The sequence below is a fragment of the Mus caroli genome, chromosome 7 (genome assembly GCF_900094665.2).
Source record: "Mus caroli chromosome 7, CAROLI_EIJ_v1.1, whole genome shotgun sequence".
NCBI classification, from domain to species: Eukaryota; Metazoa; Chordata; class Mammalia; order Rodentia; family Muridae; genus Mus; species Mus caroli.
This window is the reverse complement of record NC_034576.1, coordinates 25,593,005-25,615,646: the sequence shown is the minus strand read 5'-3', so window position 1 is coordinate 25,615,646 and position 22,642 is coordinate 25,593,005. Positions and strand designations below refer to the sequence as shown.

The 22,642-nt window shown below is 39.6% G+C and overlaps 1 protein-coding gene across 3 annotated transcripts in view; it reads left to right on the top strand.

Annotated features, from left to right (window-relative positions):
- Positions 1-9,648: 9,648 nt before the first annotated feature.
- Positions 9,649-22,642, top strand: part of LOC110299026 (NACHT, LRR and PYD domains-containing protein 9C) — a 29,218-nt gene continuing 16,224 nt past the window's right edge. For 2 of the 3 annotated variants that reach the window (XM_021168606.1, XM_021168607.1), the window contains exon 1: positions 18,776-19,046. In XM_021168606.1, coding sequence (XP_021024265.1) covers positions 18,776-19,046 — 271 coding nt within the window. Of the gene's footprint in view, positions 9,693-18,753; positions 19,047-22,642 lie in introns of those variants that run through there. The other variant, XM_021168605.2, reaches the window with a different exon arrangement.

The window sequence follows — 22,642 nt, the reverse complement described above, 5'->3', positions numbered from 1 at the left end:
AAGAAAGAAAGAAAGAAAGGAAGGAAGGAAGGAAGGAAGGAAGGAAGGAAGGAAGGAAGGAAGGAAGGAAAGAAGAAAAAGGAAGGGAAGAAAAGGAGGAAATAAACAGTTATTGAAGTAATATAAGAATCATTCATTTATATCACCTTTGTCAACTGTAGTCTCTTTCCTTCCCTGAAGTGACTTTGGCTCACCCAAAATGAGGACAAAGCTAACACACATGATTCTAGATGCCCTATAACCCATCTAAATTCTGGACAGATATTAAGGACTCTCAGTTAATTCAGCATAAAGTCAGAGACGTGTATCACATCACTCACCTTCATAGGCCTTTGGGGACTTCAGGCAGGCAGTTTGAGAGCAAAGACTTGGGTATCTTTGCTCCACGACTGTCTTCATAGCCATCTGAATTGAATACACGGATCACATATTCCTAGGTCCGAGCCATATGAAACCCTTCTCCTAGCACTGTTCAATCTACTGACCTCATTTTTGAGGTCAAGAGATGTGCCCTTAGTAGCAAACTGGGGCTCACTTTAGGAATCTATCTAACTCTGTGAAGATTTTGCAAGCAGCTGAAAATAGATCTATCACATCACCCAGCTAGACTACTCTTGGCTAAATGCTCCAAGACTGTATCCTACTACAGAGCTACATTGCATCCATATTCATTCCTGGTTTGTTCTTGATAGCTAGGAAGCAAAATCAGCCTAGATATCTGTGGTCCTTTGAATAATCTTGGCCCAGGGAGTGGCACTATTAAGAGGTATGGCCTTGTTGGAGGAAGTATGTAACTGTAGGGGTGGGATTTGAGAACCTTCTCTTAGATGTCTGAGGACAGTCTTCTCCTAGCTGCCTTTGGAACAAGATTTAGAAATCTCAGTTCCTCCAGTACCATGCCTGCCTATATGCTGCCATACTACTGCCATAATGATAATATACCGAACCTCAGAATCTGTAAACCAGATCCAAATAAACATTGTCTTTTGTAAGAGTTGCCTTGTTCATGGTGTCTCTTCATAACAATGGAAACCCAGACGAAGACAGAAGTTGGTATTGGGGAATGCAGCATTGCTGTAATAGTCCTGACCATGTTTCTGTTTGGAGGAATGCGGATTTTCAGACATTGAATTTGGAAAGGCATGGAATTCTTTAAGTGGGACTTAATGGGCCATCCTAGTAGGAATATGGAAGACATTGGTGCTGAGGGGAATTTGAACTCTGGAGATTGTTCTTATAATGTTCTCTTTAAAAAAAAAAAAAGTGTTGCTGCTTTGTGTCCTTGTCCTTTGAGTATGCCTGAGGCTAAGGTGAAAAAACTCAGATTCATTCCATTGAAGAAGGAAGTATCAGAAATTCCCAACATAAACTTTGTCCTCTATTTTATTCTAAGGAAGAGCATTTTGATAGAGTAGCAACCTTTAAAAAATGCAAAATGTATGTGTCAAGTATTAAACAGTCACCAGGAAGTACAATCGATCTAAACCCTGTATTCAAGGATATTAAACAGATTAAGGAAGTGGTATCCTGTGGACGAGATCCTGCCTACATAAGCTTATTGTTTATGTTTTCAGTTGAATAAGGAATGCATCAGGTTAAGTTATTGTTACTGTTTTCATTTTGACTTTTAATTGGAATGAACTGCAATGTAGAAGTAGAGGGTACACGTGTGATCCAGATTTGAGGATGGAAGACACCAGCTTTTGATCTGGATCTTGAGGCATAAAGGCTGTGTGAAGTGCTTAGGCATTGTGCTACACATTTTTAATCTCAGGAGACAGTGGCAAGCAGATCTCTGAGTGTGAAGCCAGTCTGGATCAGAGAAAGTGGCAAGCAGAGAAATGTGTAGATCCATCTGTGGTGGTACATGAATTTAATCCCAAAATTTAGGAGACATAGTCTGAGTTTAAGGATGGTTTAAAGAGATGCTTCCAAGATAGTCAAGCTTTCATTGAAGGGTTTATAGAACAAGGGGTCTATATTAAAGGCCCACCAAGAAGTAGAACTGGCAGTTTTGGTCATGTGGCTCTGGTTTTAGAGTCAAGACTAAAGGGGCTACTGGTACAACCGATGATGATTAGCTGGAGATGAGAAAATAGTAATGAATAAGAAGAGACCTGTGAAGGTTCTTTGTCCCAGTATAGGGGAATGCCTGGACCAGGAAGTGGGAGTGGGTGTGTTGGAGAGCAGGGGAAGGGGGAGAGGATAGGATATTTTCAGAGGGGAAACTAGGAAAGGGGATAACATTTGAAATGTAAATAAAGAAAATATCTAAGAAAAAAAGAAAAAGAAAGAAATTACTGTCCTCTAAAATAAAAAAAAATAATTAAAAAAAAAAAAAAAGAAGAAGAGACCAGTTTCACTGAGGTGAAATCCTTTGGGAAGTGTTTTCTGAGAGTACAAAGAATCTGTGTTCGAGGAATGACCAAGGTTGTACCTTGGAAATGTGTAAGAGTCCCTCAGGTGGTACTAGGTTTGAAGTCAAGAAGGGGTCATGTAGAGGAATTGAGATTTGGCACTGTGATAGACCAGGAAAGGCCATTGGTACAGCTTACACCTCAGTCCATCAATTGATGAGCAGATAATGAGAATGTGGAGCATTTACACAAAGGAGTCATCATTTGTAAACAAAAATGGAAAATGAATGAAACTAGAAAGTGAGTATAGTTAGGTAAGGCCTATACATGTAAATAAGCCTTGCTTTCTTTCATGTGCATACCCTAGCTTTTAACTTTTATGTAAATGATTTTATGTGGGCATAGTATACCTCAAAGCTGATATACGTCACCAAGTATACTAGAAAGGAATCCAAGAAAGTTGGAGGAATGGAGACTTTCAAAGAAAATGGTGGAAAGAATAATAGAAAAGAGTGATAATATGATATTAAGGTATGAAAGAAATCACTGGAAATTGGAATGTGAAGCAGGTATAAAGGGCAGGGAAATGGGCAGATAATGGATAGGGAGGAGACCCAACCAAGATGATATAAAAATACTATAAGAAAACTGCTACTTTGTAAGTTAACTTTTTTATTGTGCAAAAAACAATTTCTGAGTTCGAGGCCAGCCTGATCTACAAAGTGAACTCCAGGACAGCCAGAGCTATACAGAAAAACCCTGTCTCGAGAAAAAAAAAAAAAAGAAAGAAAGAAAGAACGAACGAACGAACTTTGGGTTTAATAATATCTATCAAATTATAAAATTCAGAATAAATAAGCTAAAAAGATTTCAGATTTTCATTCATATATTCTATAACCCATGAATGGGGTTTTATAAAAAAAATTAAGTAATAAAATAGATGTTAAATTTTTTGTGAAACCCTAAGTTTAAGGAGATACATACTACTCATTAAAAATACATACTGAAGAAAGTCTTAATATCTTTTTAAAATTAATTTATTTATTTTAAACTCTGGACCTGGGAGGGAAAGGGGATGGGGGCGGGGCGGAACAGGGAACATGATCAGATATTGGGTGGGAGAAAAGGACTGAAATCCCTGAGGACCAGCAAAAAGAATGGAAACATGCAACCTCGGGAGGTAGGAGATTGGGGGGACCCTCCAGAATGTACCAGAGATCTGTGAGGTGAGAGACTCTCAGGACTCAAAGAGAAGGACCTTAGATGAAATTCCCTGCCTTGGGGAGAGGGAACTTGTAGAGCCAACCTCCAGCAGAAAAACAGGCCATCAAGTGAAGGATGGGTTTTCCATCCCACTATCAAAACTCTGAATCATAATTGTTCCTGTCTAAAACAACTACAAGGATGAAAATGGAGAGGAACCTGAGGAAAAGGAGGTAATCTAACTTTAAAAAAAAAAAGAAAGTTTTTTTATATTGCCATAAAGTATTTTTATTAGATATTTTCTTTATATACATTTCAAATGCTATCCCGAAAGTTCCCTATACCCTACCCCCACCCTGCTCCCCTACCCACCCACTCTCACTTTGTCTTGGCATTCTCCTGTACTGGGGCATATAAAGTTTGCAATACCAAGGGGCATCTCTTCCCAGTGATGGCCAACTAGGCCATCTTCTGCTACATATGCAGCTAGAGACATGAGCTCTGGGGGTATTGGTTAGTTCATATTGTTGTTCCACCTATCTTTTCAGAATCACTAGCCATCAGGGAAATACAGTTTTCAAAATGCAAAACCAACTAACTCAAACCTCAATTGCTCTTACAAAAAGACTAAAGAAGAGTTCCATAGACCACAGGCTGTTCTTGCTGTGGACCCAGCTTTGGCTTTCAGAATCTATCTTAGGGAGTTCACATCTGTCTGTGACTCTAGTTTTGTGAGACCTGTTATTCCATAATGGCCCAAAAATACTTAAAGAAATGTTCAATATCCTTAGTCATAAGGAAAATGCAAATCACAGTGATTCCAAGATTCCACCTTACACCCATAAGAATGCTTAAGATAAGAAACTCAACCAACAGCACATGTTGGTGAAAATCTGGAGCAAGAGGAATACTTCTCCATGCTGGTGGGAGTACAAACTTGTACAATGACTCTGGAAATTAATTTAGTGGTTTATCTGAAATTTGAGAATAGTTCTACCTCAAGACCGTGCTATACCCCTCCTGTGTATATATCCAAAAGATGCCTTAGCCTACAACAATGACACCTGTGCAACTATGTTCATAATAGCTAGGAAGTAGAACCAATCCAGATGTCTCTCAAGTAAAGAATGGATAAAAAAAATGTGGTTCATTTATACAACAGAAACACTAGTCAGTGAAATTTGCAGGCAAATTGATAGTGCTAGAAAATAGCATCCTGAAATAGTCATAAGAGACAGAGGGAGGGGCAGCTGGGGGAGAGGGGTGAAGAGGGGAATGTGGGGTTCAAAATCAGGTGTGGAGAAGGACAGGAGAGATGGTAATATGGTCATGAAAATGAATGGAAATCTGCAACTGATGTGGGTGGGGAGGTGGGGAGAATCTCCAGAACAAGACAGAGACCTGGTATAAGAGAGGCACCCAAGAATCAATGGGTGTGTCCTGAGCTGTGACTCACTACATTTGTGATAGAAAATCTGAAGAAGCCACCTGCTGTAGTCAGACAGAAACCCCAGTGCAGTGATAGAGACACCAAATCACCCATAAAAATTTCAACCTAAAACTTATCCTTTCTACAAGAAATGCAGGCACAGAGGATGGAGAAAGAGTTGAGACCCATACCATGGGCAAGAGCCAAGCCCTAACACTATTAATGATACTCTGTATGCTTGCAGACAGCAGCCTGGTATCCCTAAGAGTCTCTACCCAGCAGCAGACTCAGATAAGGACACTCACAGCCAAAGAGTGGATGGAGCTTGGGGACACTTATGAAAGGATAGGAGGGAGGATTGCAGTCCCAGAAAGGGATAGAACTGCCACAGGAAGTCCAAAAGAGGCAATTCATCTGAACCTTTGGGGAACATTCACAGGCTGAACCTAGGCCTCACTAGTCATATGTAGCAGATATGCAGCTTGGTGTTCATGTAGGTCCTGAACAACTTGAATGGGAGCTATCCCTGTAGGTGTGATATGTTCTACTAGCTGGACTGCCTTGTCTGGCCTCGGTGAGAAAGAAAATGCATAGCTTTGCAGAGCCTGGAAGTGGCAGCATGGGAAGAATTCCTATGGGATTCCCCACCTGCTTGGAGGAAAAGGGGAGGGGCAAACCATGAAGTGGGAAGGATTGTAGGAGTGGATTACAGGGAGGGGGCCATGAGCAGAATGTAAATTGAGTAAGTAAAAACAATAAAATTAAATTTTAAAAATTGAAAAGAAAGAAAAGAACATCCTAAGTGAGGGAACCCAGACCTGACCAGATACACATCCTGTGTACTCACTAATCTATGGATATAGGCCATAAAGCACCGGAAAAACATGCTACAATCCACAGACCCAAAGAAGCTAAGTAACAAGAAGGGCTGAAGTATGAGTGCTTGCATCTCACACTCAAGGGCAAATAATATATTCATGTGAGGTCGATGGAGGGAAGGAACATGATGAGAGCGTGGATGAGGATGGGAGCAGAGGCAGTGGGAATCAGGCATAGGGAGAGCCAGGGAGAGAAGGCCTGGAGAGCTAGAGGAACTCAGCAGCAGTTGGGGGGTCATCTCTAGGATGCACCACAAACCTGGGATGAGGAATGCTCCAGGGAGTCTATAAGGGTGACTCTAACTGAGTGAGACTTCTAGCAGTGTGGGATATAGAGCCTGAAGTGGCCATCTCCTATTGTAAGTTAGGACTCGCAGTGGAGGGATAAGAACACCAAACCACACACAAAATTTCTGACACAAAATTTGTCCTATCCATAAGAATTGCAGGAACTAAAATTGAGCAGAGACTGAATGACCAGCTAGTGACTCACCCAACTTGTGATCGATCCCATGGGCAAGAACCAATCCCTGATCCTATTAATGATACTCTGTTATGCTTGCACACAGGAGCCTAGCATAATTGTCTTCTGAGAGGCTCCGCCTAGCAGCTGATGGAAACAGATGCAAATATGTCCAAGGAAATATTAGATGGAGACTGTGGAATCTTAATGGAGAGTTGGGGGAAGGATTGAGGTACGTGGAACAGAGAGAGACTCTACCAGAAGACTGTCAGTGTCAACAAAACTGGACCCTTGGGGGATCCCAGAAACTGAACCACCAATCAAAGAGCCCCCCCCCATATATATAGGAGATGAGCAGCTTGGTCTTCATGCAGATCCCTCAATAATTGAGGTGGGGATTTCCTGACTTTGTTGCCAGGTTGTGGATCCTGTTCCCATAACTGGGCTGGTAGTCTGGCCTCAGCTTGAGAGGATGTGTTTATTCCTGCAGCAAGTTGATGTGCCAGGGTGGGTTGGAATCCAGGAGAAGCCTCCTCCTTCTCAGAGAAAAAGGGGTTGGAGCAATGGAGGGTGTAGCTGTGCAAGGGAGCTACTGAGAGGAGAGTGAGGTTGAGATCAGAAGTATGGAGAGCAAATAAATAATCGATGGAAAAAATTCAGGATTTGAAAGATTCCCATACACGTAAGATTAATATAATATATTATACTAAGTTAAAAAAAATCCCCTGGCTTCTAAATACCATTGACAGTACCTATAAAAACCAAAATCTTTGAACCATTTGGACTCCACATAACAGGCAGATATAACTTGTATTTATATATACCACATATATATAGTTAAGCTCATATATTTTAATATATTTATACATTATAAATAATTATTTTGTATTTAAATAAATTTAATTCAAATATAGTCAATTTAAATATACCTATATTTATTTTGTACTTTAATATATTAGAAATATATCATGTATATTTATATGTTATATATACACCTTATGTATATTTATTTGTATACCGATGTATATCCAATATCTACAATCAAGTTAAATTTTTATATTTAGGAGAGCAAAACATATACTAACTTTATCCATTATTATAACCACCCTCATCTTTTCCATCCCTGTCATCTTCATCATCACCTTCTCCATCACCATCTTATCATCAACACCATCAAATTTATTATAATATCAATTTCCTTTTTGATTTTCTTTTTAAATGTCTTTTTATTTTTATTATTTAGATATTTTCTTTATTTACATTTCAAATGTTATCCCCTTCCCTGGTTTCCCCTCCAAAAGCTCCCTACCCCATACCCCTCTTCCCCCTGCTCAACAACCCACCCACTCCTGCTCCCCTGTCCTGGCATGTCTCTACACTGGGACATCGAGCCTTCACAGGACCAAGCGCCTCTCCTCCCATTGATGTCCCACAAGGCCATCCTTTGCTAAATATGCAGCTGGAGCCATAGGTCCCTCCATGTGTACTCTTTGGTTGGTGGTTTAGTCCCTAGGAGCTCTGGGGGTACTGGTTGGTTCCTCCTATGGGGCTGCAAGGTCCTTCCGCTCCTTGGATCCTTTCCCTGGCTCCTTCATTGGGGAGCCTGTGCTCAGTCCAGTGGTTGGCTGAGAGCATTCACCTCTGTATTTGTCAGGCAGGTAGTGATAGAGGCCACAGAAATCACCAAGAAGAGAAAACAAGAACAAATCACCTTAAAACCCTTTAGAATACCGTAGCACCTATCAGAAACTTCAATTAATTAAGTAACTATTTCTTTATGTATTTGGTATTCTGTAGACACGTGTTTCTATGTTGTGTCACATGTGTGAAGGTCAGAGGACAGGTTGGGACTTGGTTCTCCCTGTCTAACTTTTATGACAGTTCTGGGAAGTAAACTCNGGCTGTCNGTGTTTCCCCAGCAAATGCTCTGTCCACTAAAGAATCTCACCAGCCTTCAAGACAATAAATATAAAAACGAAAGAGAGAAACCAAGGCCAGTGAGATGACTCAGTGGGTAGAGGCGCTTGCTACCAAGCATGACACTCTGAGTTTAATCACTGGGAGATATAGGTGGAACAAGAGTACTGACTCCTACAAGTTGTCCTCTGACATCGACAAATGCATGGCTCCCAACAAATAAATATAATATCATGTTTTACAAAGACGTCAAGATGTATTTCTTGTAATGTGTTATCTGACATAGCTAGGTATCATTTAGAGAGGCAATGTGAGGAAATCTGGACAGAATTTCAAGGCAGGTGTGAAGCATTTGTTGGTGGAGATCTTGTAGAGAGGATTCAGAAGCTTCTAATCTCTATTGCCCTAAATAAAATTCAGTCACACCTGTCCACTGCCCCACCACAGGACCTTTTATTCCTGAACAGGGTTCAGGTTTCCTGTAGACACATGGTTCTCAACCTGTGAGTTTAAACCTACTTGGGAGTTGAATGATGTTTTCACAGGGGTTACCCAAGACACCTGGAAGACATGGATATTTACAGTACCAAAATTAGAGTTATGATGTAGCAATGAAAATAATTTTATGGGCAGAGGCGTCACTATAACATGAGGAACTATTAAATGGTGACAGCATTAGTAAGGCTGAGTAACACTGCAGTGGGGCAACATAGAAAAGTGATTAAAATTTGTGTTGACCAGGCAGCTGTCTTCTCAACTCTAGCCTCTTCTCTGATACCCTCAAGTACTTTGTAAATTAGGTATAGGAATATTACTCTTGATATAGGTCAGTCAGATAGTGTGGTGACTTGGTGAGAAAAGCCTTACACACATCAGCTCTCACCTGATGTTAGAGATGCAGGAGTAATTCAGGGAGCTGTTAGATACCCAAAGACATCAGCTTCTGTGCTTTGTAAATGTAACCAGTCATTCAAGAGCCACCATTTACTCCATCACAGACAATTCTTAAATCTTGCCGTTAAAATCCATACCGATAAGATGTTTTCCCTTAGGGAAAAAATCACAAAATAAAGGGAATCAGATATTTTGATTTCTATGTTGAATGGATCCCATAACCTGTCTCTCTCATTGGGAGCAAAAAGCTGTTCAGAGAGGTCCTGGGATTAAACTACTGTCACTATCTTATATTATAATAATGATAATTGCATTACCAGTATCGCAAGAGTTTCCAGGATTCAGCTCGATGGTGATCACTTATACCTGAAACCTAATAGCACAGGTGAAATATTTTTGACAAAGCCTGCAGCCAATGATAGAGCCACAGCAGCCAATGAAAGGGAGAGGTGTACAGCCAATCAAGAAGCTAGCATAGCTTCTTAGTCAGTCTTAGTTTTTCACAGTGGCCCTTCAATAAGTACTAGCCCATGGGACCAGGCCCGGACTGGGTAAGGAACTCATTTTCTCTAATGAAATATCTTTTATCTCTGTCTGTTTCCTCCATTCAATGCTTTACTGATGGTCTACAGAATCATGAGTAAACCTTTGGCCCTCATTCATTATTTACTATGATTTTATATAACTCCATACAATTAACTGTACCATCACTGTATCATTTATTAATTCTTCTCTTACTTATTTAGAGGAATGAACAGAAGAGGGGGATCCAGAGATGACAGCTTTCTTTTTATTGTTGCAAGGAAGAATTCTAATGAAAAGTATGCCAATTTGTAGAGACTGTGTACCTGAGATTTCTTCCCTTTAAAAGTCTGTTTCCCTTAGTCTCAGGGAGGCTCAGCTAGTAAAGGTGTTTGCTACCAAGGCAGCTATCTGAGTTGTATATGTGGCACCCACTTGATAGAAGGAGGGACAACATTCCCAGAAGTTTTTCTGGCCTTCACATGTGCATTGTAGCACATGCATGCCCCCACTCCCCCCCCAAAAATGTAATAGGCTGGACATGGTGGCACACAACTATAGTCTCAGTACTCAAGAGGCAGATGCAGGCATACCTCTGTGAATTTTAGGCTATTCTGGTCTACATAGGGAGTTTCAAGCCAGCTAGAGTTTCACAGTGAAAACTGCCTCAAAATAATTTAAGTAAAAAAGAAAATTAAACTTCTCTGTTTTCCAACTCTAAATTAGATGAAAGAAAAGAATCCATCTAAAAGGAGTCAACACTCATGTTTTGTAATTGTGGATGAAAACATAGTTTAGTTGGTGCTGGCCAGGTCTGGCATGCATGGAGCTGGGGGTTCCTTCCTCAGAATTGTATCATATCAGTAACAGAACTCTGGCCACCTCAAATATGACTAACATGGCTCTGGTAGGGATTACCCTTCTCCCTCATTTCCTCTGCCTTGCTAAATGCCACTAGATTACACCCCTAAAGCTAGTCCCCAAAAGTCTATCCCCTTATTTGGCCAATCTCTCCCGTTGAAGCTGACTACCAAGGACTAGTTATCAAAGTACTGGAAGTCCAGCAATCAAAAGCCTCCTTTGGATTATCTAATTAACATTCCCAGTTCAAATGAAATACCTCATCATAACACCATCTTTCCCCTTGTACTATTATAAACCACCATTGTCCTATGTGCCATGTCTATCTCCTCTTTATCCTGAGACAGTCTTTTGTCCACCCCACCCACAGACATCTCCCGTGTTTGTCCCTTTCTCCTGCCCTCTATCACTCTCTGGAGCCAATAAATCTCTTTTGTGCTGAGAACTTGGTCTGAAAACTTGGTCTTGGGTTCTCTGAGCTGATGCTTTTTCTTTTAATAAGCAATGTTAGACCACAGCTGTGATCCCTGTTCTTGGGAGGTAGATACTGGAGGATTGGATGTAGTGGCATTTTTGAAAATTCTAGAGTTCTTTTTTGTTTTTTGTTTTTTTTTAAAAAAACAACACAGAAATATTATAAGTATGTGCTTTCATTTTATTCCCAGTTGTAGGGAGGTTGGGCTGCTTCCAGTTGTCTGCAAGAGCTGACCATAATTTGACTCATGATCTAACAGAAGCATGGATTTGCCAGCTGCAGATAATTTCTACAATTAAGTGACATTTAGAATTGAACTCTTTTCAAAGAGGGTATAAATGGTAGTACCCTAAAAGGAGTTGTTGGTCATTTCAGGAGGCTGGTTACAGTTTGTTAGTAGCCATGATGAAGCAAACAAAAGGGAAGAAACTGGATTCAGGGACCTCTTTCCCCTCTCTTTTTTTTTCTCTCCTATCTAGTGTCTGGGGTGTGAAAACAGAGATAAAGGGTGTTGAATGGAAGAACCTATAATGTACCAAAGGCCAGCTACAATCAGAATTTTAGGGCTGTTTTCAGACTTACGATGAATCTGAGGTCTGTCTGGGTTCAATAAGACCATATCTTAAACATATTAATTGAAGATCTTGATTTAGAAGCTGTGTATACTGGATAATTAATGGTGAAAGAAATGACTACTGAAATGGAAAGGTCTGTTCCTCAGATTTGGTGTGAATGCCAGTTCTGATTGTGAGATGAACAAAACCTGGGTAGAGAAAAGAAATCAATGCAGGGAGAAACTGAATTAAATCTGTAACCTGTTTTTCTGGTGCTTTGACTGGTTGGATTTGAAGTAATGTTTTGGTACACAGAAAAGGTAGGAAATCCTAGCTGCATGTTGATAGGAAAATCATTTCAACATCAACCTTTCTTTCCCTTTGATAAGCACAAGAAAAGTGCCATAGGTTGAGTAAGCCAGGTGTTGCCCTCTATGAGATGAGAGACAGGTGTTGGCAGGACCATTGAGGTTCATGTCATGAAATGATGGGCTAGAGCCTAAAGTCAGCTCAATGGTTCCACAAAGTTTCATGCAGTGAGGAATCTTGACTGCAGTTTGAGAGGTAAAACTGATTAGTCAAATGTTTGAGACACCTGTGTGAAATCCTGAACCTTCAGGGACAGTCTCAAGCCCAACAGGAAAAGATAATTAGGAAGAGATCGGACACACAGGTTTTTTAAAAAAAACTTGTGGTAAAATATTCTGGCATGGCACTTGTCCCTTTAACTACTGTTAAGAATCTGGAACTGTTGTTCTGTGATTTAATATACCTACTTTCTTGGATTCCCATCCATCTCCAGAACTGGTCAGTAATCTAGACAGAAAATTATTTCTATGAAATGTTTTGCCTCTCTTGTCCTCTTCTTTCAATCCCTAGATTCGACTTTCCCATCCTATGAATTCAATCTAAGTACCTCAAATAAGTGGCCTATGATATCTGATAAGTGGATGATTTCATTTACCATCCCCTTTATAGGTCTGTCCATGTCGTGACCAAATAATGGCCATGTGTTGGAAAAGCCTATGCCATTTCTTGATCCCGTGATGGGTATCTAGCAACTCCCAGCTCTTTGCTGTAGGGAATAGTGCTACTGTGACTGTTGGTATACCATGAAAAATTTTATCCAATATGTGAACTTGTACAGACTTCATTCTACAACCAAAGGTTTTGGGATGTATAAAGATGATGGCCTAGCACATTTAGGACTCCCTCTTGGCCTCTGTCAGGTGTGTAAGGTCCTGCTGTCTAGCAAGAAAAGTCATATATATCCCAGTTAACTTGGAATTTCTGTTCTACTTAATAGGACATTTAATAATTGCTCAAATTCATCTAGCCATTATTTACTATTATATTTGTTGGGTATTTTAAGTTTAGGCCTTTTCAAAACACTTTAATGTTCATTTATTCAGGCACGTCTTTGAACATGTGTGAAGTTGTTACTTGGGAATATCTTCTGGGTAGTGAAATCGTGGGACAAATGTAAGGTTCACTTTCTGTTTTGATGGAGGGAGCTTGCTAGGTTTCAACCGAAGAGTCTATTCACACTTTTACCTTTATACTGCCTTCACCGCACACCTATTAAGTCAGAGGCTCAAACATTTTTTTTAATGTGGTGTTTAAATACTATATATATAGAAATGGAAAAGTGCATCTTTCCGTTATTTTGCTGTGTGTAACAGACTTCAGTTTCTCGTGTACATATGTTCAGTTTTTTTCTTTTAAGGGATAGGAGAAATGTATGGTTAAGTTTTACCTACTTGGGAAACAGGAGCAGCGAAGCTTTGAGAATTTGAGGCCAGCCTGTTCTACATCAAGTTAGATTCAGAAGAGCCAGATCAACATAATGGGGCCCTGTCTAAAAATCTTACAGGTGACTTCTAGGATTTTTGTCTTCCTTTTTAATTGCGATTTTTTAGGGAAGACCATGGTTTCTGATTCAGAACATGATGTTTTAACATGTTTTTCTGATTTGAGAGTTTTCTTCCTAATGGAAGGGAGAGGGTGTTCATTGAAAGGTAGTGAGTTGTGATGTGAAACAGCTTTGTGTGAGTTTATTGCCCACATTTTCACCTGTTCTGAATGAAATTGCTTCTCTTTGTTAGACTTTTTTTTTAACTTCTCATGGTCAAGATAGTATTTCTTTCTAATGTACATGACTTTACAACTAGCCCCTTTTCCTAATGGACAATCAGAAAAGGCAAATGTCATGAGAGTACACTTAAAGGAGTCACACTTAAATTAGTTAAATTCCTAAAGACAGGGAATTGGTCTCATAGGAGGAGAATGAAGAATGGTAAACCTTCTGGGGAGAGGAGGAACAAGGGGATGGAGAAAGGCTGCTCGATGGGATTATAAGAAAATGAGTTATAATAATGAGAATGTGTAACATATAAACAATGGATTATGTCCAGTTATAATGAAAAATTAAAGTATTATTTTTTTAGGAAATGGATAGACATGTGAAGTATAAGGGGGATGACCTAAACTTAAAAAAAAAATGTTTTCCTGCAAATGAATATCATAATCCAAGAGCAAGGATTTCTTTCTGGGGCTGGACAGATGGTTCAGCAGTTAAAAGCACTTGCTGTTCTTCCAGAAAACCTGGGTCTTATTCCCAATACCCATGTGGTGGCTCATAAATATCTGTAACTCTAATTCGAGGGGCTTCAGTGCCTACTTCTGGCCTCTGATGACACAGGTTACACATGGGGTTGTATAGGCATGCATCTGGGCAAACCATAATTATAAAAAGGTTTTAAACTTTTACATTAGCAAAGGGTATATAGCCATGTCAAATGCAGTATGCAAGCATACCCTGAAGGGATCCTATTAGGTTTTCATTCCTAAAGCTGAGAGGTTCTGTGCCTTCCCAAGTGATTACTTACAGTTGTCATGTGACTGACTACTTTAAAGCAGTGCATTTATAAGCAGAATGAATTTTTGATAACGCTTTAAAAAACCTTGATCACATATTTTGATTTCAAGAAATTCAAACCTTGGAGGAACTAGAATTACTTCTAGTTTTTAGGTTTTCTTTTAAATGAAGCTTTTTCATAGATAAGTCTTTGATATAGACACTTCATTTCTTTTATACCTCATATATAATATTATATTTCTCAGGTATGAATATGGCTATAGTCTCACTTAGAAAGAATACTGAAAGGGTAATATTAGTTGTTGACTGAAGAAGGAGGAAATGCAGGCATAAGAACATGAGTCATTAAAGAGGATAAAATGTTTGTTTTTTAAGCAAAGAGAACCCAATATTCCCAAGTGGTCACTCATCCCAGTACTACTCAGGCCTGACCCTGCTTAGCTTCCAAGATCAGACAAGATCAAGCACATTCAGGGTAGGATGGTCACAGAAAAAGTGTTTTCCACGAATTATAGCTTTATTTACTTTTATTGTATGGATGTTTTTGCCTTGCATGTATGTCTGTTTGCTGTGTCAGTACCTGGTCCCTGTTGAGGTCAGAAGAGGGTGTCATGTTCCCTGGAACAGGAATTACAGTTTATAAGTGCTAAGATTCAAACCCAGGTGTTCTGCAAGTGCAGCCAATGCTCTTAAACCCTAAGCTATTTCTCCAGCCCGTGGAGGGTTTATTTTCCTTGTTTAATTTTTTCTCACGGTAGATATATGAATTCTTCTGAGGTAGTCATTTTGAAAGTTATGTCCTTTTTAAAGCCACTGACCTTAGCATAATAGGAGTTAGATGTGGTTAACATTGGTTGCATGGAACCACTTAGAAGTGACTTTATTTTTAATGACTTTATGGAGAGGGGTTTACCCCTGAAATTTTCCCTTTCTTAAATACTATATCAAATCATCCTTTTATAGTATTACTTAATATGTAAATTGTACTCCTATGCATAAAACATTTTATTTAAAGAAAAGTTAGAATAAAAGGTTAAACATATTAAAAGTGTCTGGTGTTCTAATTTATAGTTGGCTGATTATAGACAATAATGTGCATATGTTTTAAGAACATTTGAAGGATTTTTTGATGTTTTCACTACAAAGAAATATTTTTGGAGATGGGTGTTATTCTGTGGTTTGAACATTACCCAGTGTACAAAAGTACTGAACGTATGCAAAGCTCCCTATTGATGAGTATGATTTTTATGCCTCAATGAAAATAGAAAATCCTTTTCATAGTGGAGATTTTATTCAGCAACAAAAATTAATGAAATTGTGTCATTTGTAGGATACTGGGTACAACTCGGAATTAATACTAAGCATATTGGGTCATAGCATAAAAGACACGAGGCACTTTTCTCTAACATTTGGACCATGGGATTTTATATAGAGTATGTGTGTGTGTGTGTGTGTGTGTGTGACATATATATGATATTATAATATTTTATATTATATAATTTATGACAGAAAAATAGAAGTAAATTGTCTAGGGGAGTGGAAGGGACTACCAGTAGGGAAATGGAGAGAGACAGAGGGTAAAGGAATGTTGGAAGGTGCAGGTTAAAGTATATGTTTATATGAAAACATAGCCATAAAACTCATTATTCCATGCAAAAATATGTATCCGTTCTATAAAATGAAGTGACTGGGTGTGATGGCATTCATCCTTAATCCTAGCAAAAATTAGAAGTTAGGCAGGTGAATCTCAATTTGAAGCAAGCTTGGTTTATATACCAAGTTCCAGGCCAGGCAAGGGTACATGAGTGAGACCCTGTCTCAAATGATAAATCAAAGACAATTGGGTAGAAAGAAAGCCCTCAGGATTGAAAGTAGAATAACAATTGTCAGGGAATGTGAGCGTCTTATTTAACTGATAGGATTTCAGTTTTAGAAGATTAAAAACTGTTATGCAGAAAGACAGGGCAATAGTCTGATTTGTGTGATTGATTATATGTGGCAGTATATTAGGACAGAGTTGCCATAAGGGAAGGGGAACACAATTGTATTATCAGTCTTGGTCTGATTGTAGTTAGACTGACTCCTTTGTAAATTCAATTAACAAACTTCATTTTTTACATGTGTATTCATGGATCTTCTCTATGTGTTGAATAGGAGTCATCCTAATCAATTTTCTGAGTTCTATGTGAACCTTTTGAACATTTTGTTACTCGGTTTGAATATAATCCTCAAGTGCAGTAATTCTCAACTTCTGGGTTGCCATCCCTTTGGAGTCTATTTCCGGTACCCACATGGTAGTACACAACCAACTTTAACTCCAGTCTGAGGGGAATCTGGTGCCCCCATTTGGTCTCCATGTATACTGCATGAACACAGTGCATAAACATATATTCATACAAAGACCCTCCCCAAATAAACTTCCTTAGTTAAAAATATATTTGACTTATTCAACCTAGACCAAAGGTGTTTTAAAAATATCCGATATCAAACAGTGTTTATTTTTTATTTATTCTTTAATCTTATTTTACAGTTCAGATATTGTCCCCTTCACAGCCCACACCCTGACTGTCCATATCCCACAGCTACTCCCCCTGTCTCCAAGAGGATGCCCCTATAGCCACACCCACCTCACCAGACCTTCACTCTCCCTGGGGCCTCAAGTTTCTCAAGGGTTAGGTGCTTCTTTTCTGACTGAGTTCAGACACAGCAGTTTACTTACTGCTGTATATGTGTCTCATATCAGTTGTATATGCAACCTGGTTGGTGGCTCAGTGTCTGAGAGATCCTGGGGCCCAGATTAGTGAGACTTCTGGTCTTCCTATAAAGTCACCCTCTTCCTCAGCTTCTTCCAGTTTTTCTGTAATTCAACCACAGGGGTCAAGCAGCTTCTGTCAGTTGGTTGGGTGTAAATGTCTGCATCTGACTCTTTCAGCTGCTTGTTGGGCCTTCTGGAGGGCAATAATGATATTCCCCTGTTTGTGAGCACACCATAGCATCACTAATAGTGTCAGGCCATGGGACCTCCCCAGCCCCAATTTGGGCCTGTCACTGGACCTTTCTTTCCTCAGGCTCTTCTCCATTTTTGTCCCTGCAGTTCTTTCTGACAGGAACAATTCTGGATCAGAGTTTTTGACTAAGGAATGGCAACCCCATCCCTCCACTTGATGTCCTGTCTTTCTACTAGAGGTGGACTCTACAAGTTCCCTCTCCCCACTGTAGGGCATTTCATCTAAGGTCCTTTGAGTCCTGAGAGTCTCTCTCACCTCCTAGGTCTCTGGTACATCTAGAGAGTCTGCCCTTCCTCCTACCTTCAGAGGTTCTCTGTTTCCATTCTTTCTGCTGGCCCTCAGGGCTTCAGTCCTGCCCCCCTCCCCCACATATCTGATAATATTCTCCTCTTCCCCTCCCTGTCACCTTTCCTACCCAGGTTCCTCCTTCCATACCTCCTGTGATTGCTTTCTTCTCCTTCCCAAGTGTGATTGAGGCATCCTCACTTGGTCCCTTCAGCTTATTAGCCTTCCTGAGTTCTGTGGATTGTATCCTGGGAATTCTGTATTATTTTTGGCTAATATCCACTTATTAGTGAATACATACAATGCATATCCTTTTGTTTCTGTGTTACCTCACTCAGGATATTTCCTAGTTCAATCCATTTGCCTGAAAACTCATGATGCCCTCTTTCTTAATAGCTGAGTTATTGTGTAAATGAACCACATTTTCTGTATCCATTCTTCTATTGTGGGACATCTGGGTTGTTTCCAGCTTCTGGCTATTACAAATAAATGAACATAGTGGAACTGGTGCCCCTGTGGCATGGTAAGGCATCTTTTGGGTAAATGCCTAAGAATTATACAGCTGGATCTTCAGGAGAAGTCAACCCCACTTCTTTGACTCTTTTGATGAACTTCACTGCTTTATTGAAAAAATTCAGTTTATCATTCTCTGACTGTAGCCTTAGTATAAATGGTTATGTTTGATTTTGTTGGCTTTTTGAGACTGACAGAGTTTCTCTGTGCAGCCCTGGCTGTCCTGTAACTCACTGTTTAGAACAGACTGTCCTCAAACTCAGAGATTCTCCTGCCTCTGTCTGCTTCCAAGTGCTGGAATTAAAGGTGTGTGCCACCAGTTTCTGGCCATTAATTTTAACAATGAATTCATATAAATTATAGTAAAAGAGTAAAGGATGAATCCACATATATCTGAAGGAAGGTACACATGATATCAATAACTTTGGCTCTTTTTAAGTTAAGACTGAACTCTTGATGTCTTTTTTTCCTCGAGTGTCACTTATTTCTTGGTTTTGAAAATGTATCAACCTCTAGAGTCTGAGATCATTTTCCCAAGATGGTTGACTCATCCAGCTATGGCTTGCTGCAGTATTTTCAAAAACTCAGTGATGAAGAGTTCCAGAGATTTAAAGAGCTTCTCCAGAAAGAGCCACAGAAATTTAAACTCAAACCACTCTCCTGGACTAAGATTGAGAATATTTCCAAAGAAGACCTGGTAATGCAATTGTACACACATTATCCAAGACAGGTATGGGCTATGGTGTTGAACCTGTTTCTACAGGTCAATCGGAAAGACCTCTCAACCATGGCTCAGATAGAAAGGAGAGGTGAGTATGGGGAGAAAGGGGACACACGAAGAAATTTATCTAAATAGGAGATTCTTTCTTAAAATATTACATCCTAACTGCAGTTTCCCTTCCCACCACTCTTTTTGATCACCCTTCCCTCCCCTCTACATCCACTGTTCCTCCATTTACCTTCAGAAAAAGGAAGTCCTCCCAAGACTATCAACCAAACATGCCTAACAAGTTACAATAATACTAGGCACAAACCTTCATATTGAACAGGATGAGGCAAGCAAGCAGGAGAAAAAGTGTCCCAAGAGCATGTAAAAGAATCAGACATCCCCATGCTCACTCTTAGGGTGTCTTATTAAAAACACCAAGCTAACACCCATAATGTGAAAGTGATGTCAGTGTTGAGTTGTCCACTGGTTGAGAAAGGTTGGAGAGAGCAATGAGTGCTATGTACAGACCATCCTTTAAATGGGGTCAGGGAGGCTGTCCTAATGCACATGACTGTTACCAAGAAAAGAAAATGTAGAATCCATTGAAACTAGTAAGGCAGATGCTAATATTAATATTGTTTTCCTTCGCTAGCCAAGAAAATTGTTCACATATTTGCTTTTTAAAAAAATAATATTCAAAACAACAAATGGGCATTCATCCCCCCTCACTCATTTTCTCTCTCCTTAGCCCTTCTTTCTTCTCTCCCCCCTCTCTCCTTTTGTTTGTTCTTTCTATCTTTGAAAATATTTCACTATGAAGCTCAGGCCAGCTTCAAAGTTACTAGGTAGACTAGACATGTCTTGAACTCATGCTCTTTTGGTTTAACTTCCTAAGTTCTGTGTTGACTCTATTGGCTATTTTATTTTGGTTCTCAAAACTGAATTCAGGTCCTCTGCAAAACAGTATGCACTTGTAACCTGTGAGCTGCTACTCCAACCCATATTTATATATTTTACATATTAGTGTGAGTATACTGTTGAATGCGTGTGGAGATGAGAGGACAAATTGTTAGAGTTGCATGTCGGTCCAGTGTGCCCCATCCTTTAAGACGTATTGGCAGCCCAACACTCAACATTTTATAATGTGTATTTATAGGGAATCTTTTTTTCCCAAAATACAACAAAAATGTAACAGATTTAAAGTTCCATACAAATATCATTTTCTGTTTTGAAACTATATCTCTTATTTTATGAACATTTTGCTTATACATATGAACATACACCACATGCAGGCAATGCCTGTGGTGGCCAGAGAGGGCTGGAATCACTGAAGCTGAAATTAACAGTTGACAGTGGCAATGTCAGGACTGGGAACTGAAACCAAATCCTCTGGAAAAAGAACAATTTCTCTTAAATTACCAACATCTGTAATGCACCAATTACTGACACAAGTCTCAGTAAATCTCAGGACAGGACACAGTAGGTTCCTGCTTTCAGAAAGCCTGATACCAAAAGAAGCTAATAAGAAAATATCCAAGTGCAGTATGGATCATGTCCTAGCTGCCTGGTACCTAATTTTATGAATAACCAGAGAAACATTTTCTCTTAATATCATCTTTTGAGAACACTTATCTAGATACATTAAATAATGTATGTAAAAATACAAGATTCATATGATTTAACCAAGACCAATCTGAATAAGATTATTACCCATAGACTTGAAATCCTATAACCTGAAAATTTGTTTCACTGTCTTGTTACCTGAAGCAAATATTGCTTTGACTACGCACAAAATTATAAACATGTTTATAAAAGTGAAAAAAATGTAAATAGAATGATTCTTAAATGACTTACTGAAGATAGTGTTGTATGCTGGCCGGTGGCCTACTTGAACTGGGTACACTTGGGAGGCAGGCTGGGGATGAAGACATTAATGGAGACCAAGACATGATTCTGTTCAAGGCCCGCCAGTTTACTAAGAGAGTGTGTTTACAAGTGGGGAAGGCCCATCCCCTGCCAGTCCATTCTTGGGGTCTGGAGCCAGCCTGTAGGTGACTTGCAGGATAGAATATTCCTCTGGAATATCTCAGGGGCTTCTCAGCAGGTATCAGTGTCTTGGAGAGAGCAGTGGCAGGTGACAGAACAAAAGAGCCATCTAGGTTGGAAGGTTCCACCCTAGGTAATCTCCTTAGTGGCAGCAAGGTCAAAGTCTGGATCAGCCTGATTCAGGGCTGGGGAAGGCTACAATTCCTCCCTGATTATATAATAAATATAGCCGGACCGAGGCATAAAATTTATTTATGCTCCATAGCCCTGCCTGGGAGTTATGGTGAGGCGACCGTGCCTGCCTTAGGATCTCAGATATTCCCGAGCCATTTTTATCCATCAAGGAGCAATACATGCAGCTTGTTTGTGTTATTTTGCACAAACATAGCTCTGTGGTGTATTATTAATAAACCACGGCCTCTTGGCATGTACCTCTGTCTTAGATTGATATGGCTCCAAAATCTGGTTGCCCATCATTGACTAACTGGCCCTATTAGCACACCTTATTCCCAATTCAGACCAAAGCTATGATATGTACTTAGAATGCTTCTTGATGAAGATTAATAACTGCCACCTGTGCTGTTGAAGGTGAGGCTTTACATCTGCTGCAGTCAGGCTGAACAGCATGGCTGACCTGCTTGAGAAACAAAAGCGGGGCAGTGAAAAGCTGCCGCAGACCCTCTGGGTCCCGTGCCTGCGTAGGAAAGAGTCTCTCGAGCAGATGGGCAAAGAGTCGGATGGGACAGACAGAGACACACATACAAGAGAGGTGTCGAATCTGAATGTAATGTCTTGGTAAAACATGAGACTATTATATTACAGCAAATTTCATAAATTGTAAAACATAACAGATACGGTACATTGAAGTTTCCCAGGTGCAAGAGGAGTGACTACAAAAGAATTTGCAGGAACCAGATAAATGTTTAGGTTATAGATAAGTGTCCCTCCAGATGCAAGAGGAGTGACTTTAAAAAGACTATGCTTACTTAGAGATTAGCACCTGCTTCAGCCCTGACCAGGCAAAAGTTTTACACTTTGTTAATTGCTCCAGGGTGTTTAACTCTTGACAGGCTTCAAGAGTAATGTAGTGTCACTGACCCCGAAATTCTCTAGGCCTTGTTAAATTTTATCTAATTTGGAGAATTTCCATTATCAGGATAGTATATCAACTTGCTCTGGTGTGGAATGTAGTTTGTAGTAAATATTTCTATCTCAGTGAGACTTTTAGTCTCTTTTTGCAGATAACTGAGCTAATGGCTAGTGTTTTATTGTTTTATGGTAGAGCTAAATTAGTTACTGAATAGGTTAAGCTCCTTGCTGTTATCTGGGATCTTAGAACACTGGGAAAGGCTTTAGCTATGTTAGAATTCAATCTTAAAAGGCATTTACTATAAGGTAATGCTTAATAGAGTGCACGTGAGTCTATACATTAGACTAACGGTGAGTGGAGGATTAATATTATGATTTTTAAAATTTTGAGGAGAAAACTGTCAGACTTCAGGAAGAGAGTTCCCTTTGAAACCCATTGCTTCATCGGTCAGTTTCCCAGCTTTCGCTATGTCAAACTGACTCAGCCAAAGTACGTGACAAAAAGCAACAATATAAAAGCTTCTTTGTGGAAGCCCAGGCACTTTATTCAGTTGCAAATTA